Source organism: Anopheles coluzzii, chromosome 2, assembly GCF_943734685.1.
Source record: "Anopheles coluzzii chromosome 2, AcolN3, whole genome shotgun sequence".
Lineage (NCBI taxonomy): Eukaryota > Metazoa > Arthropoda > Insecta > Diptera > Culicidae > Anopheles > Anopheles coluzzii.
Window position 1 is genome coordinate 4,785,339 of NC_064670.1, and position 18,506 is coordinate 4,803,844.

Sequence of the window (18,506 nt, forward strand, 5' to 3'; positions counted from 1 at the left end):
AGCTTTATCTGTAGCAGCACCGGTACCGTTGCAATATTTAGCTCGTGCAATTTCGGGAAATTGAACCACCACCGGGAAATGGATTGCAATCGTAAAGTAACGTCAATAAAATAAACGAAAACCTCTGTCCTCTGGCTCTCCCGGCTGCGAGGTTCAGCAGATAGTGGAAGCGAGTGTTCGGGTTTTGCAAATACTACACCGGCGTTTCCTCCCCGCTGCAGAACAGATGAAGAGGGGGGAAAACAAGGAGAAACAAGAGGTTTGCGGGAAGCCCGTTCGATCGTCTGCATTTTGAATGTGGTCGAGTGGTCAAAGCACATTCGAGTTCGAGTGGCAAAAGATGCTGAGCGGGTTTTGCAAAAGCGGGAAGCAAAACTGGGCCAGAGCGAGCGACGGTTTTCGGGACGGTTTTAAAGTTAATTGGAAAAGTTTTCCTGAAGCGATCATACCGCTCCGGTACCGTGCGGCAGGACGCCGCAAACAGCAAACATTTGGCAGCGAGCGAGCGGGAGAGCGAGCTAGCGAGCGAGCGAGCGAGTATTTTCAAAATTTGTGGCGCACATGCACATGCTTCTGCTTCCTTCCCGTCCCGCATTTTGCCGTGTGTCCGTGTGATGGTAAGATTTCACCCGAGACACGGGACATGATGTTGGTGATGGTGAGGTGAGGCTGACTTATAGCGTACCGATAACCGTAAAATGCACTTTACTAGGGAACTTTTGGGCCAATAAATGCGAAACGGACTGCGCCGTCGTGTCGTTTGTGTGAGGATGGGTTTCTTTTTTATTTCATACTGGTGTATGTTTTTTTTTCGGCCCGTTTTACAAGTACACGCCAAGCTCCGAACGGCTAGCCGATACGTCGTTTGCGGGAGTGGCCTCCGCTGGACGGATGGTCGAGTGCTTGGTCGGTGCAAATTTAATAGCTTATTAATTTTACGGTCTCGAGTGTAAGCCGATTTCGACGATGGGCCGGGAGTGGCTCGTTGAGATAATGCTACGGAACGGAATGGCCATGTAGTGGGTCCCTGTATTTGTAGGCTTGCAGTTGTGTCTGTGCGCCAATAAAATTGGAGGTTTTTACGTACGTGCATCACACTGGGAGTATTTGAACGAAAATGATTGCAAGTGTAGGTCGTGGGTTATTTAAAATCAAATCCACCTTTAACATTGCAAGACAATGTAGCGAATGCATTAGAGCTCGAAAGCATCGCCATCTTCCTGTGGTGGAGCTTTCAGGCTAGCGAATGGAGACGCCTGGTGGTTTGTGATTTTATGGCAATTTAACGGTGAAACGGCAAGTTCGAGAGATCATTGCCGTCATTATTGTTAAAGACGGCACTTTAAATCAATCTGGCAAGCTGCGTGCTAGTACCCTAGCTAAGAATGGTTCCGCTCCAAACGGATCAGTTTCCCTTTTCATTCTGGAGATGGAGACGCATGGTGATTTGTAAAATCTGCTGCTGAAGCAATCACTTACCCATTCTTGTTTCGGTACCGTACGCTTCCGCACCGACCATCGGTGGGATGGCACAGGTTTCCTTAATGAGATGTAAATCTTGCATCCGGTTCGGTTGAAGGGTTTCATCCGTTTCCTACCATTGAATGTGCGTGTGGGTTTTATGTGCGCCTGTGTTTGTAAGGTCAGCCCGTACTGCCATCGAAGGTCAGTCATGGGACATGGGCAGGCCGGTACCCCTCCCTCTCAGACAGACCGGAGGAAACCGGGAAGTAGATGCGCTAATGATGTCATTCGTAGGCGGAAGCAGCAAACAGTGCTTGACAATCGTGTCAAGTGGTCGGGGCCACATACACGGTTTTTTTTTCGGGTCCGCAAAGCTTTGAAATAGTAATCCCCCCTTAACTCCACCAATACACGCGCCGCTGTCAGCCACTGCCACTGCGGATGGCGAGGACGTCACACAAACGACGGTTTTGTTTGGATGTTTTGCAGCGGGTGCGGAAATGGTGATGAAGATGATGAGGATGTTTTTGAATTATTTTGCTCCGGCAGGGGCAGGTTCGTATGTTCGCAAAAAGCACCCGGATGAACGGGCGAACGGGACGGGCGAAAATGTAAATGTGTTCATCAAATCAGGACCTTGGATTTGATTAGCATTTTTCTTTTTTCGTTAGCTGCTGTTTTTGTGCCCCCGTCGGCTACGTTACTATTTGTTCCCGTAACGCTTTGCTGACTGTTCGGTGTCGACCGAACGGGCGAGCTGAAGAAGACTTGCCGAGCACCTGACGGATCGTGCGCAAGTTCGTGCTGCTTTTCTAGCGTACCGTAGGTAGACGGTAATTAATTCTAGTGAAAAATTTTGCATTCGAAATGTCGCTCTTTCGAGCCTGATTGGATTAGTGTGGCGCAAGTAGAAAGGGAAGGGATGATGGCGCTCGGGTCTGTTTTCCAAACGAGCGCTGATAAATTCGTGAATTATTATCACTTTTCCGGGTGAGGTAGCGATTATGGGCGATAGCTTTAACGATTTAATTGTGCTGAGAATGGTCTGCAGCTGGGGGCTGTTGAATGTGTATAACTAATTTTACGCGTTTTATATGCGAACTAAACTCTGCCTAGTCGCATTTCAATAGAAATAAGAGAAAAATATAATTAAAACACAAACACATTAACAACTGAGCATAGAAGTATAAAAAAAACAAAGGAAAAACCTAAAATTATTTTAAAGAAAAGGGATCTTTGTGTTAAATATAATATTCTTTCAGCACATGGATGGGACAGAATTAAACGTGACAGCGAAATAGAGGATAGAATTGCAACAAGAGAAGAGTAGTACACTAGAGCACGCAGCAGTACGTTAAGGACAATAGTATGTACGCAAAACGGTAAGGGATTACATGTCGCAACATATGGATAACAATATTGATTCGCTTCGTTTGCTAGTATAACGTCATACACACAGGGGATTATAGCTAGACGATAGGAAATACAGCAGATAAGTACAGAGTACTTAAGAGAATGTTACACTTAAACACGGTTTATTAAATGAGCAAAGGATGAAACTGAACTAAATATGGAGAATGGAAAATGGATGGTTATGGCAATGGATGGCAATGGATGGATGACATGAATGAAATGGTCTAGGGAAAGAGGTATGCAGAGCACTGACAGTGTTGAGTAGTATTTTTTGTTCACTAAAGTTGACAGCAGTGTAAATATACAACGGGCAAAGAAAGGGGCAAATGAAGGAAAATAATGCTGTAAAAGCGTGTGGAGTGGCAGATGATTATTAATTTAATTAAATACCGTAAAGCAGAAATGTAAAAAAATAGTAAAATTGGAAACAAAGTTTACTGATAAATGAAATAAATAACATTGTCTAGCAAGAAATATAGACAAAAATAATAAACAAGTAGAAACGATATGCATACAGTGCAACGACACATAATCGATAGGCGACATTTTTACACAACAAAAACACTTTGCATATGAAGTAGAGCAGTTGCTATACTCGTCCGGTGCCGCTCGTTGCCGCCAAAAGGGACCGGAGGAAGTGTATGTGTGTTGTTGTTGTTGTTGTTGTTGTTGTGAGTGTGGTACGTCTGCATGTATTCCACTCTTTCGAGCAAGAACTGCAAAGCGTGTAAACTGCAAACGGGGCAAAAGGGACGATGGAACGCTTCGAGAATCCGGTTGGCGCCTTTGCATGTCATAACAATGCCGTTTGGTTTGGGTGCCTCCGCGCTAGTAGGATGCTGTGCCGGAAGTCGAAGTACGCGAAAAGTGGTGTTGTTCGTGCACACAGACTCATACAAACGCATACGCACACAAACATACGCGCTGTTCAGTAACCACTGGACGGCGAAATAAAAGTAGCGCATAGCAACGAGCAAAAGGCAAAGAAGAAGAAGAAGAAGAAGAAGAAGAGAAGGAGAAAGAAACGCTGGGTGGAAAACACTTGAAAACTAAAGAACGAAAGGTGAATGTGGAAGTGTGGACAAAGAAGTAGATCGACTGGGCAGCCACGTATTGTCTGGTCGTAGGGTGTAGGTTGTGTACGCTGGCCCTTCACATAGCAGGCGGGGAAGGTACTGCTTGTGTATGTCCGCACAGAATGGTGCGAAGGCTGTCACTGTGCTTCGCATGTGTGTGTGTGTGTGTGTGTGTATTATGAAGGGGTAAGAAACCGTGTATGGAAAAGCGGCTGCATCCTATTCCGATGATTAGATTGTACAGAAATGGGAGGGCACGTAGGGCACCTTTCTCTTTCCGGGTTTGTCAAAGTAGTGAACTGGGTGCACTTGGTTGCTGCAGAGCGTGTGACAGACATCAACATACACATGTAATCGGTAGACATCGAAAGAGTGTGCACACATACATACATCAAGCTCACTCTCACACACATACACTCACGCTCACACAAAAAATCATACATAAACACGCGAGCAAGCCAACGTACGCACACACACACACGCACATACACACACAATCACACCAAACAGAGCAACGCGTCGGGTGCTGGCGGATGCTCTAGCGGTGGCAACAATAATGACAGTAGTACACTGAGATCGTTTACACTGAACGATTGAATGCTCGGGCGACAGTTGTACAGCCCCGTGCGAACGGTGGAGCGTTCGTGGTTAAAACTTTACCAACGGAACAGCGATTAGGTTGCGTACACTCGCACACTCGAACAAAGTGTTGATAACATATTAATGTAGCTTAGTAGATTGTTAGAAACTGAAAACGAAAATAAAAACATACAAAACAAAACACAAACACAAAACCACAAATCAAAACGATAAGATAAACAACAGACAACGAAATAACAGAATGTAGGTGAATGTAGGTTCGTTTTGAAGTATGAAGGAAGTGGCGGTATTGCGATCGAGACAGGCGGAGGAAATTTCGCCGATCACTGTGAGTGGGTATGTGGGTGTTTGTGTATGTTTGAGTGGTTAAACATGTCCTTGGTTGGTTGGCAAAAATGATTAAAAAAAAACAGAACTTAATTGTCTCATGTAAGGTAACCGTATGATGGAAAGGAAATGGGGAAAAGGGAAATGTTTGCTGGCTGGGAGGGGCGGGGGAAGCAACTAGTGATGGACTAACGATCAGCACGGGAAGATCATGTTGAGAGTTGAGAGGGTCAATTATGGTATTGATGAGTAAGGTATGAATACAAAAACAGATAACATAGATATGTATTTGTTTGTGTTTGTAAAACTTGCGCGCGCGAGAGTAAAGTTTCACTCGAAACGAACATTGTGTGACGTTTAACGTGGAACCATTGTTTGACGTTACTTTAAATTGATTGTGTTTGCGCAGTGTCACAGTGTGTGTATGAAAAGAGCGCCGAGATAGACACCGAGAGTCAAGAAGGAAACAGAAAACAGAAACAGGGAAACAAACAGAGACAGAGAAGCCAACAGAGCTCAGAGTGGCGCCGGTAAGGGTGGGTAGGGATGCCACTCAGTCGAACGCCTTTTCTGTGTAATTTTTGTACAAGTGTAGCGATGGCTCTGAGCCTGTTTTTTTTTTTAGTTAAATGTAGACGTATAAACACCGGTACTTTGAAAACACAACACAACACAGTTTTGCACTAGCCCGCCGAGTAGTACCCGCGGACTAGATGCAGGGAAAAAAGTCACAGGAAACACGAGAAACACTGTACAAACTGTGTGTGTGTTTTTGTAGTTGTTGAGACGTAACAGAGATTAATTAACGGACTTTGGTTGGTTGGTTGGTTGGTCTGGGACTGTTACAAATGCACACTAACTCACCATTTTGTAATCGTCGATTTTCGAGATCGATCTTAGGAACATGTTGACGAACACTTGTGTGGCCTTATCGTCTACGGGGTTTGGTTTTTGGTTTTTGATTTGTTTTTGATGAATTGGGTTTGCAATTATCGCGACATTTCGTTTTTATTTTGTGTGTAGATGGTGTAGTTGAAGTAGTTGAGGTAGACATTTTTTACATTGTATTGTTTTGGTATTCGGTTTTTCGTTGGCATTTTGGAAGAAACGGGAACGGGTATTTGAATGTTGGATTGGCGTTTGTAATGCGGTTTGATGCGTTTTTTTCACGTCGTGTTCACGTTTATCGCGCGGGATTTTCAGGACAGTAATTTGTTGGTGGCCAGTATTGTGTGTTTTTTTTTTTGGTGGTGGTTCAAGATCAAATAGTAAAAGCAGTATGCGAACGGGATTCGAGTGTAGAAAAAAAGAGAGAAAGTTGATTAGCACTGCATATCGATTGCACGGTACAGATGACAGTGAACGACACTGAATGGTTTAGCTTTTGAGTACACTTACGAACTAACTTCAACGAAGGAACTGATTATTGAACGAACGAAATCAAAACAGTAGGCGAGGATAAGAGATAACGGAAACAAAACCAACAGTGTAACCAAAAACTGGAGTCGATCAAACCCCCAAAATGATTGTGGTAACTAATAATGCAACTAAAAAAAATCGGCAAATGTATGCAATGAATGCATTAAGATCACGGTTATAGAGAGAGCGAGAGAGATTAGAGTGGATTCAAATTGCACCAAACAACATCTATCCGTACTTGTACATGCGCGCAGCACATTGTGCTTCACACACACACACACCCATACATACACATACATACATACACACTGATGCATGTAATAAACGGTATGGGGTACGATTCTGGTTATTGTTATTGTTATTGATTCTTGGTTATCTGATGCAGTTTGCATACTAAGAGGACTTGTTTCGTTCCTGATTCGCTCTAATTCGCACTACGGTAAGATGCATGAATGGGTGACAGTATGAGTCGATTGCTTGCATGTCATGAAGTTGGCTAAAATGCACTACGCCCATTACAAATCTGCGTTCAAATGCTCTACAGTACTAAAGGAGGCAGTAAACGAAAGTTCCTATATATATAGATGTAACACAGGTACGTTGGGTGTCGTTTTGACTGTTAGACTATTTAGCTATTTGGGGTCATGTTTTTTTTGTTTTCTTCGAACACAGAAACCGTGCTCCCGCATTATACTAAACACACTCATCGGTCATGGTTTGGCACACACACACACACACAAAATAAGATTGTGATTCGCCGGCTGTGTGCTTCGACGTGGTGCCTATAGGAAAACTATGTGAAGAGAAAACAAACACATATATTCATCTATACAGCTGAACAGCGTTGTTCACTTATCGTACTTATCGCCTAGAAGAATCGAGAGGTTATACGCATTTTTTTGCAAATTACGAATAACAGTTGAAGGCAATATGGCAAGAAATGTTGTTAAATAGTTATAATTTATGTGAAGTATTAATATAATATTCGGCACATCGAGTGCCTTGTTAACGTCTAGTTTGCTAAAGCAATAGAGAGAGATAGAGAGCGAGTGAGAGAAAAAAAAATGCAAAATACTATTACACACGTAGTTGAGATAGCGGATATTCTTAAGTATATATATAGAGAGAGAGAGAGAGAGTGAAAGAGCAAAGGAGAGATTTCAACAAAGTTAGCTTCAGCTTACAAACAAAGCCAAAATCAAGACAAAGAAGAAAGAAACGAGCATTATAAAAAGAGCAATAAGAAAATCTAAACATTAGATGTTTGAGAATACATAGAGAGAAAGCAACAACAAAAAAAAAAACAAATTTAAAACAGCAAAAAAATGCAACCAAAAACATTTAGCCAATTACGCATTTAACCTACAGTGACATTCAGTGAACTATTGAATGGCCGATAGTAGAGTAAATTGACGCCAATGAGCCTTTTTTCCATACTAAAAACGGTACTCAACGGTGCTCCAGGATCTAGACGTGGGTTAGTAGTCGCGCTTTGGTTGTAGTAAGCAGCATTTAGTAGACTACGAAGATCGAGATCTAACGCTAATTAGTTATTCGTTAGTAGTCATGTCATAGAATCTATACACTCGGGCGCATCTATAAGGGAGGAGCAGTCTGTTGATTGTTTTATAGTTGTAGCTATACAGTTGTAATACTAGCAAAAGTCTAAAGATACACTACAATCTGTTTGCAAAAATACCACACAACAATATGACACCAACGTGCTTAAATGAAACACATGAACAGAGATAGTCTAATTAGATACAGTGAATGCGAATACTACAGTCGGAACATTGGTAAAACTGTCGCTATGGCGACGGGACTGTACATGCCACCTGCTTGACAGATACATCTAAAGACAGTTGAGGAAGGACATATTGAAATGAATCGACCGTTTTGAAATGAACACTCACTCACGGTATGATAGGAAGAGACACAGAGAGAGAGAGAGAGACAGAGAGAAAGAGAGAGACACTAGGAGAGCTGTGACGTTTAAGTACTATTATACTACGAGGTAACAACGTTTAGTTCAACACTGACAGATTCATCTACTCTCAATAGACAACAGTGTGAGAAGGTCGCGTGTGCGTGTGTAATCCTACATTATCGTCCTTGTGTCTGCGGTGTACGGTAGCCGATCATTGTTTGGTGCCTGTTCTTTTCTTTTTTCATTTGTAGTGTGTCGTTAGAATATTGTTTTACTTTGTATATTATCTGAAAAAAGCCAGCATAGTGCTGGTTTTGCGTTTAGAATGCGTTTAGAAAACAATTCACACGCATTATACTTAAATAAGTCATCAATTAAAAGCAAATACCATTTACGACAAACACATTCACAACCGAGACAATTAGCTTACAAAGGGGGTAGCAGGAAAACAAAACTCGGATCAAAACAAACAGCACAAAAAGGGAAGGAAAACGGGGGGTGGATAGAACGGTGGAGGCAGTGATGTTGCAGTAAAGTTTCGTGAAAAACATCGAAAATAAAACACACACACCACTGTCAACGAGAACGAGAACCAGATGATGGTAAAATAGGCGATGGATGAAGGGGTGTCGTCAATCAATGAAACTGTGAAACAACAACAAATTCACACTTGAAGTTTAATAATCAACCGTTAAGAAGATGGATCAAAGGGAGTGAAATGGGGAAAAAACGGCTGGACAGAAAACACCAATTCATATGTAGGAGGATGAGCAAAAATAGGATGATAGCGATAGAACACATTGGTAGCAGCTCTACGCAACGGTGATAGATAACGCCAGACAATATGTTGATGCTAGGGACCGTCAAAGGAGCATGTCGGTAGGCGGCAGTGAGGCTATAAAAAATTGGGAAATTGTTTGATGCATATGCATCTTCTACAGGGTTTGTAAAGTTGTAAGCTTCTGGGTGACTTTGGACTAAGGGGGACGAGGGGCTACGGGGTTTGGTATAGAAGGAATGAGCGCTGGGAATGAGCTTGATGGAATGGAGCTCGCTGTGTCCACTTATGATGAAAACAGCAGGAAAATGTATGAAACGCGCGCAGGTGTGTGAGTCACTCACACCACGGTTAAATGAGCACGATCATCTGCAAAAAAGCCAACGATTAGTTCACTGAATGTTGCATTGCATGTGTGCGTTAAGGTAACACGTGTTGGTGCTGAGCCGAGATAGCATTTAATTTTTTCCAAAAAGTATTAAAATTATCATTTGCAAACCAAAGAAGCAACAATACAGAAGCATCAAAAGACTGTACAAAAGCAAACTGAGAAAAAAAAAACAAATATGCAAAACAAATGCAGCGATTAGGAAGAGGAGAAAATTGAATAGAGGAAAGAAAACTGGTGAAAAAGAACGTCCAAAAATGCAAAAGCAAATGCAAAATGACTTCAAAACATCTTCAAACCGACTTAAACATTGGAGAAGAAGGAACTTATCAATGCGAAGTAAAAATCGACTGACTACATTGGAGAAGTACGGCACAGCACAGGAAGACGAGAGCAAAATGCTACGTGAGGGAAGGATGCACAAATTAAAATGTACGTAAAAACTTGTACACGTTGAGGGGACACAAGTATCAGCATTGTAACTTCAGATGGAGCTAATCGTTGACTTGGCAAGTGTTATGTTTTTGTCGTTGTTTGCTGTGGCTGTGAGAGTGCACAAGCAACCAACTATACGGTTGGTACAAGTGTTCCAGTAGCGATTGTGTTTGCTCTTGTTACGGTCAAGGTGATTCATTTCATTTTTGTGGCGTTTGCATACGTGAACAGAACACAGAACAAAGGAACGTAAAATTAGACTAGGAATTAAAAAAAAAAGAATTGTTTTTAACAATTTTACGCCCGAACAAAGTCGCCAAGGATCAAAAGTGCAAATAAAAGAAAGAAATTTGCGCCCGCTAAAATTTGCCGATTAAGTCTGACAAACTGTCGTCCGCATAAGAGAAAGATGATGCAAAACGTTAAGAAAACGCATAAAAACTGTCGGGGCTGTTAGTAAACAACAAACAAACAAACAAACAAACGCGAACGTGATGGTAAAAGTAGATCAAAACATTAGGAAACACAAAACCGAATGTCAGACGAAAAGGGGGCAATTTGTGTAACAAACGAGTAAAAGAAGAAAAAAAAAAGGTGAAAATCGATCGCAACGGTGAGGCAACAGAGTAAACGCGAAAGATAAATGTAAAAAATCAAAACAAATTCGAAAAAAAACTAACCATTGCCAAACGGAACGAAAAAAAAAAAATCAAAACATGAAAAAACAAAATAAAAACATTCGGAAATGGTAGTAGCGTAGTGGGAGGAGGGTAAACGACACAGCACCCGCTACATCATCAGCAGCATAAAACTGGGATAAAACGAAAGTAAATCGAATCAGACGAAACACGTTTAAGAAAGGGGGAAAACAAAACGAAACGAGTGATGGCGAAGACTGCAAGTACGACTGTACTTGCAGTGGAGGGAGCAAAAGAAAAGAAGCGTTACGTTTATCTTTTCACTACGGCTACCGCTGGAACGCTGGAACTGGGGCGTGAATTTGAGTAAAAGGCACACCAAAACAAAAGCAAACAAAATGCTCACACATACACACACACACACAAACACACAGACACACAAGAGCAAACACAAGACACTAGTGTCGAAGCCAGACTGGAATTCTTACACCGAGCCAACCCGGAACACGAACCATCGAAGGCATCGAACGTGTTTATGAATGTTGCGAGGCATCCGTGGAATAGCTCGGAAAAGTGCAGTTGGGTGGCCATAAGGGTGATCAGATCCAGGGTGGTAATGGTGGCCATAAGATCGAACTGGGAGAAAGTGTTGTGTGTTTGTGTGTGTGTGTGTGTGTGTGTGTGTGTGAATATTTGTAGCTTTTTTTCCAAAAACATAATCGATGTGCTCTCGCTTATTACGAAACTGGTTGCATTCAAATTGGAGATACTGAACACACAAAACACAAAATTGGGAGTGATGGAAAAAACAAACGTGTGTGTATGTGTGTGTGAGTATGTGTTTGCACTTCTTTTACGGGGTAGGAGAGTGGTGGTGAAGAATTTTTGTTTAATTATTATCATTCCGGCGTTTTAGATTATATCGGTTTGCTGTGTGCTACAGTTTCAGTACGGAGCAAAGAGAGAGAGAGAGAGAGAGAGAGAGAGAGAGTGAGAGAGAGTGGGGAGGAGGTTGGTTTGGTTGAGTTGTTTTGTTTGTTTGTTTGATTTTTGTTTTTTTTTCTTTAGGAGGGGGAGAGCTGATACCGTCGCACTTCTACACTTACCATAGTCACGTCATCGATTTTAGATATACTTCTTACAAAAATGTTGACGCGAACAACGGCCGGACCGTCTGTGTGGGGGTGTTGTGCACGAGCGAATTCAATTCGAGCGAAAGTTGCAGTATTTGAGCGATTTAGTTGTTTGAGGGGTGGTTTTTTTTAGTTACATTGACATTGGTATGGCGTTTGAGTTCGAAGTATTGGTTTAATTTGTCGTCATTTTTTGCAGTCGGTTGCAGTCGACGTTTGGTTTTTTTTTGCAATTTCCGGTCGTCCCGAAACCGTCGATCGATCGGTAGCGAACGATCCGTTTTGCACGCAGTAGTCGTTTACCGTGATGGTGATGGTGTACGCAGATCGCGTTTGGTTTTTGTCATCACGATCATCACGATCAATGAGGTGTGTATATTTTTTTAAAGTTATTTTTTTTGGTTTGCAGCAAAACAGCATTGTGATGAGCGTTTGATTTTGTACATATAGTTTGTTTTTTTTTTTGGATTGTTTGTTTGATTATCATATGCGACATAGAAATTCGTGAAACACGGAAAAGTTGCACACAAACAGATGACGACGACATTGCCCATAATGAAAAGAGAGAAGAGATGTTGGCAGTTGAGTTGGTGGTTGAGAATGGTTAGTTGCTTGCATTAGAGCGGTTAAGGTAAAGAAATAGGTTACGATGTTTTGCCAAAACTTGTATCAAGTTTTGTACTGTTTGTAAAATAAAAACGCGCTACAGAAAACCCGCATCAGGATGCCTTCTCCTGCAAAATGCCGCCGTGGTTTCGTGTTTGCTGTACGCGCACAAAAATCAAAACGTAACACACACACACTGAAGAAAAAAACGCACCCACACTGGTGTGTGGTAAAAGTTGGTAAGAAAAAAGGGGAACGAAAATGTGGCTGAAATAAATTTGAAAAAAGAAAAACGTATTGCGTTGATCGTTGCGCGCCTAAATGTATGCACAACGCGAGCACGGTGCAACTAGCTGTCAGAGCTGACCGCAATGACAGCTGTTGGTTGTTTGTTGATGGTGGACGCGCAGTCGTGTGAAGAAAACGGAGCGAAGCTGTTAGTACGACAGGAGTTCGATAGAAAATCGATAGAAAATGGTGTAGATACAGAGACGTTTCACTTAGGTTTTACCAAAGACTAATGGTGTATGTACATGGGTGTGAATGTGTTTGTGTATGGTGAATTACAGCGATGAGCTCATATACAACATTTGAGTGCAAAATCGGTCGTGTGTACAAGAGAAGAGTGTTAATGCCGTTCTCCCGGGAACGCGCACGCCGAGCTTGTGCGGTTACGGGGTTTCGTTTAGCGAATTGCGTCGATACGGAGTAACAATTGAGCCTTTCATGTGTAATACAACGATAACGGTGGCAGCAGCACGGTGCAATTTTCGAAGCAAGCTTATCCGCCCTCTCTTGGCTGCAAAAGCGTTCGAATGTAACAGATCCCGGCACAGTATGGCTCTTTGGGTGTGTGGGTGTGTGTGTGTGTAGAAAGTGCTGAAGGGAACGGGGAATACGGTATGCATCAAGGTGGGACCGTATTGGCAAATTGGTGCATACAACAGCATAATCCGTGAACAAGATAATATACAAAATGGAATGCAAACTATTGCGAGAACTGGTAAGGGGCTACAGTGAAACACGCTAGTCAAAATGGCAAAGCATAGCAAGCGCTGCTAGAAGAAACCCCGCGACAAAAGCGCCAGACCGAGGAGGAGGAGGACCTACGAAAGGAAGAAAACAAAAATGGTGGTAAGCTAGCTCATAAACGGTACGCAACTAACGCAAAGCATAACCTCGCTTCAATAATGGCTTATGTTTTAGGCCTTTTCAGGTGGACTACAGGCAGCAAACGGGATCTTCTAGGCGCATGCTCTCGGCTAAGTGACGGTGCAATCAACTTGCAGTAAGTACCCCGCCCGTACGCCCGAGGTGCGGCTCGGTTACCGCTTCACATGGTCGGCGATGGGCAACGGTGCCGGTAATCCACCAACGCAGCACACCATCCCCGAGATGCAATCCCCGACTATTTGCGTCCCGTGGGAAGCGGTTCCATTAGCGTTTATTGGAATAATTGGATAGAATGCTTTTAAACTTTCAAGTTTCCTGTGAATGGGCACCCGTAGCCGTGCCCTTGGGGAGTAGTAGTTGCCCCGTACGTGCCCGATGGCAAGGGCCGTTCTTAATTTGGCTTGAAAACGCGCTGAACTTTCCGCAACTACACCGGGGTCGAGGGGTGTATGGTGAGCTTTCTGGGGCAGTTTTTTCTGCTATTCTGCTTCTGCTCCTCGCTCCTCGTCCGTTTAACGGAAAGGGCAACAGCAACCCGATTGTGTGTGTCGACCGTGTCGAAGGGGTTTTCACTGATGGTGATATGTGCTCGGGGGAAATCTAGAACGAGCCCTGCGTTTCGTGTGGTAGATTTTGGTTCTGGCACTTTTCATGGCCCTTTTGTGGTGTGTATGCTGTAGTTGGTGCTTTTATCCGACTGAAAAGGGGATGTTTTAATTGGACTCTGGATTTTTACCACCTCTCCCACCTCCCCCTTTTCCGAAACCATAAACCTATTTTGAATGAAACCGGATAAAATGGAAGGCTGTTGAGTGCTGCCCTGGTAGCGATGGATATGGTCGTAAAAATATCCTTAACAAACCAAACTTTGCCCACCGAGGGGATGGCTCTAGAACCGTTCGCCCAATGGCATTATACACATACACACACAGCACACTGTTCCTTTTGACTCGGTATCGATCTCATCGGCACTGAGCTGTTGCTTAAACGCGACATGCTTCTTTCATCAAACAAATAATTGACGAGCGTTCTCTGGCTGGCGTTCTCGTGACAGCAGCGGTTCGCCGAGACGCGCAGACACGGTGCCAGGATTCAATGAGAAACCGGAAGGTATCGGTCCACTCAAGTGTTTGTGTGTGTGTGTGTGTGTATGTGCTCTTGGGGTAAGAGCAAAGCTCCAAGCAGAAGCAATTACTTGCCAGCAAATGCGTGCTCGGACAAGGCTCGAGTCGATTATTGTGTTATTTTTATCGTCCTTGTCCTGCTGCTGCTGGCCCCGAGGGTACGCTTTTCGGAGCCGGGATTATTTTGCCATATTGTCCGGGTGACAAGGGGAACCGTCCTCGGAAATAATTTGGCAATGTCGGGAAATTGGACACGACGATGCCGCCTCCGTTCTTCGGCAGATGGCGGCGAGCAAAAGGGAGAATTGCCGGAAGCTGTCGAAATTTATCCTCTCCTTCGAGTGGCCTCGATGGCAAGAGCACGAGAGATGTAGCAATTTCAACGATGTAATTGATATGGTGTTCCGAGCGTAAGTGTACCGGTGATGTGCGTTGTTGTTTCATTATTTCTTCGCACGAGTGTGTGTGGCGCTTGGTACCCGGGGCGTGCTGTTGTACATTTTAGTGCACTGTGGTCGACGTACTGGGGTAGGTTTTTTCTCACCCTGAGGGGCAATTCTCGTGCCATTGCTTCAAAAGGTTGGATGTAGGTTGCTGCAATCGCTCCAACTCGTACGATCGAGGCAACACCGAGGGAACGATTTTCTTTAATATTGATCAACATGTCACTCTCAGATTGAGATGCAAACTTAACACACGTACCGGCCCGGTACTGGAGCAATGCTCAAGATTGTGCTTGTTGCGTGTGTGTTTTGTTGTTGTTCCATCTCCCCTCTACCAGTAAGTAGTGCAAATAGTTTTGGCAACTAGAAAACCGGGTTTGTGTGTGTGTTTCGCCGTTCTGTTTGCCGCTTGCATCGGTTCCCTCGCTAGTATCGTATCCCTTTTTGTCATCGCAAACAGTACCACTGAGGCATCCCCAAATGGGGCATCCCCACATGCACCATCACGTTTCGGAAGAATTTCAAGTACGTGCCGGTGCATTACCGGACGGATTTGGCCAAAGAACATGCCCTTTTTCTACGCTACCATTTGCACCTCATCTCCGAGCCCGACAGCTTGCGTCCCGGTACCTAATGCGAAGGAAAAGGCGATGCTGGAACGCCCCCCGTACCATATGGCCGGACGGTTTGAAATGCTGCCTGGCTGGCTGCGGCCAAAAAGTGAAAATTTCTTGTTTGAACCAATATCAACGATGACTACGGTCTACCGTTGCTACAGCACTGCGGGGAAGACTTCTAGGGCTCAGGTTCGGTTGGGCTTCTTTTGCGTCGAGCATGGTTCTCGACTCAGCATGAATCTCGAGGGATCAAAACAGCCCCCGCCCCCCTTATTCGACGTGCCGGCTGTCGCCCGTTTCCCGTGCCGGGGTTTTTTGGAGTTGTTAATGGAGAGCTTTGGCCGTTTCGGAACACCCTCCGAAATGCTAGCAAACAAAAGTGGTACCGAATCCATTTTCGGCAGCTGACGACAAAATGCAAAAGCTCGTTTCGTTGTCGTCGGTTGGGCGCTGTGCTGTGTTTCTGTTCGCTCGCTTGGGTGAGTGCGCAAGCAGGACGCGGGCTAAAGCCGTTCTGCCGCCGCGCGAGCATGGTGTGTGAAAGTTTTTTCCCCGTTCGGGCCGGGGCTGTGTACCGCCGCCCGCCTTCCATTAGTGGTTTTTTAAGGATGCGCATTTTAGATCGTACGTCTTTCGTCGTTACTCGAATCGAATGCTTGGAAGGAAGAACAGGCAATTAAGAGACATTTGGTGCGCATGTTAGCAGCTGAGAGCAGCGGTACCGCATTTGAACGATCGCGGGCGAGTTTTCGGTCCGCGCACGGGAAGGGCGGTGATGCTACGAAAGTTTTCTTGCACTGTCACTTGCCAACCAGCGCTGGGAAAGCTAAACACAATCGATTACAGTCCGTGACCATCATTTTCATTCTAGCTACTAGCAGTTTTGTAAATAAAGACAATGAAATAATTTCTTTTAGCTTACTCTCACGGCGCACGGTCGCGGTGGAAATGGTTGAACGAATACGGTCCCCCGGGAAGAGGGGCGAGTTGCTGCTACCGGGAGAAAGGGAAGCTGTGTCTAGCTATGGGATGCTATGATGCTACGGAACGCAAGCGGAAACAAGTGAGCAAAAGTGAGCAAAAAGTTAAGAACCACGGATGCAGCGAACCGGTAAAATGGTAAAAAAGGGAACTTCTTAGCCCGAGTGCAAATGGGAGCGGCGGCCGCGATGGTGGCTGCTCGGGTTGACTGCTCGGCTCGGCGGTCCTGGGCACATGCATGCAGCAAAACTCCCCGAACCCGCGGAGAAAGGAAAAACGTGTAATGAATAAGCGATGAAACAGAGCAAACCAACCATGGAAGCGTATTATCAGCTTAGCGCATTAGCGCTAGAACGGTTTTGGCCGAGAGAGGTTTTGCTGGAGAGAGAAAAAAGTGAAGCTAATTTAATCACCGATGGTTTGCTGTTATTTTTTTTGTGTTGTGTTTTGTTCATTCTTTCCCGCCACGTGCAAAAATGCTGTGGAATTACGATGGGATGAAGTTTTTGTATTGTTTTACGTTCGCAGCTGAAGTGACGATCCGACGTCTTGACGTCAGCATGAAGTCGTCGGACGCTGCTCCGTTTGCTCCGGGGCGGGGGCCGGGGGGGGGGGGGGGGTGTGATGTTTGCGAATAATTGAGTGAGCTTTTTGTAAACGGATTGGAAAACAATTTCGAACACGACACAAGCGCGCATATAGCTTAAGCTAGAATTATAAAACATGGTGGTGGAATTTTGGAAGGACGCGTTGAAGTGACTGATGAACCGGAGGCAACGCGTTGAATGGTGTAGCGCATCAAATGCATCGCTTTTTAGATGATGTTAATCAAATTCAAACACTACTAGTGAAGTATTGAACAAAGTCTAATGCAATCCTAGAAGATACGCAAGAGTGAGAATAAAAAGGGAAACATACCTTTCGCTAGCGTTTAAAGTACAATCTGGAAGAACGTACACTTATAATGACAAAAAAGACGCAAGAAAAAATGGAAACAAGTAAAATGCCGACGTGATGTAAAAAACTACTCAAAATTGAAGGTAAAAAAGTCCATCCTACGCTAGCAGCAACAGAAGCGGTGAGACACTGAAATGGAAATTTTGAGCAAGTAAAATCGAGCAAGAATCAATCAACAACCCTGTTGCAGAAGGACCTACTATAAGAAACTTAATAGCTAGACGGTTAAGCCTGGGCGAGACTTTGCAACGACTGGAGTAGACTCCGTTGACAGCAACAGTTACTGGGAAGGAGGATATTTAAAAAATAAATATCCTTTAAAACGCACCAAGAGGGTTAGCATGAAAAGGGAATGGAAATGTCCATGTCGTGATGGTAGTGTCAGTCAGTGCAGTCACCACGACGCTGCATTTGCAATTGCACATTCTTTGAAGGGGGAGAGGTCGGTGGCAATGGGCCTTGTGCATGCATTTTTGTTGTGTGGTTGATTCTTGCAAATGGCTCCGTTGCTCGCTCGTCGCTCTACTCGCTATTGCAAAGTTAAATTACGAACGCACACCGAGAGGGAGTGAGAGCTACGAAGAAGAAAAAAGCACAACTTTAACGAGAGAAATGGGAGAAAACGGAGGGCGGGTAAAAAACACGATTGAAATTGAAATGTAAATGGTTTTGCTAGAAAGTTGTTAAACAAAATGCACAAGCAACCAGTATTACAAGAGTACAGGAATGTGTGCGAGCGAGCGTTTTCCGAATGGAAAAATAGCGTGACGCCGAAACGTTAGCGCAAGCGAAATGGTGAAGGTGAGAAAGGGAGCGCTAGACGACGTAGGCAACGTGTAACGTGTACGATAAATTCACTACACCGAAACTTGTTCTGGGGCTGGCTTGGCACGAGTGGGTGGGTGGTGGCGCAAAAAAAAGAAGAATAAGCTAAATTGTGATAAGTATGACTGAACACCATGGTCAAGTGTTTTATTTTATTCGCATTTTTTGTTGGTCTCACATTC

The 18,506-nt window shown here is 44.1% G+C and overlaps 1 protein-coding gene across 15 annotated transcripts in view; it reads right to left on the reverse strand.

Moving 5' to 3' along the window:
* Positions 1-18,506, reverse strand: part of LOC120961090 (glutamate-gated chloride channel) — a 91,069-nt gene that overhangs the window by 21,450 nt on the left and 51,113 nt on the right. For 7 of the 15 annotated variants that reach the window (XM_040384736.2, XM_040384734.2, XM_040384735.2 and 4 more), the window contains one exon: positions 5,745-5,815. The exons of 4 other annotated variants lie outside the window; for them this stretch is intronic. In XM_040384736.2, coding sequence (XP_040240670.1) covers positions 5,745-5,815 — 71 coding nt within the window. Of the gene's footprint in view, positions 1-5,744; positions 5,816-11,571; positions 11,640-18,506 lie in introns of all 15 variants that reach the window. 4 more of the 15 variants (XM_040384741.2, XM_040384737.2, XM_040384745.2 and 1 more) reach the window with 1 other exon arrangement.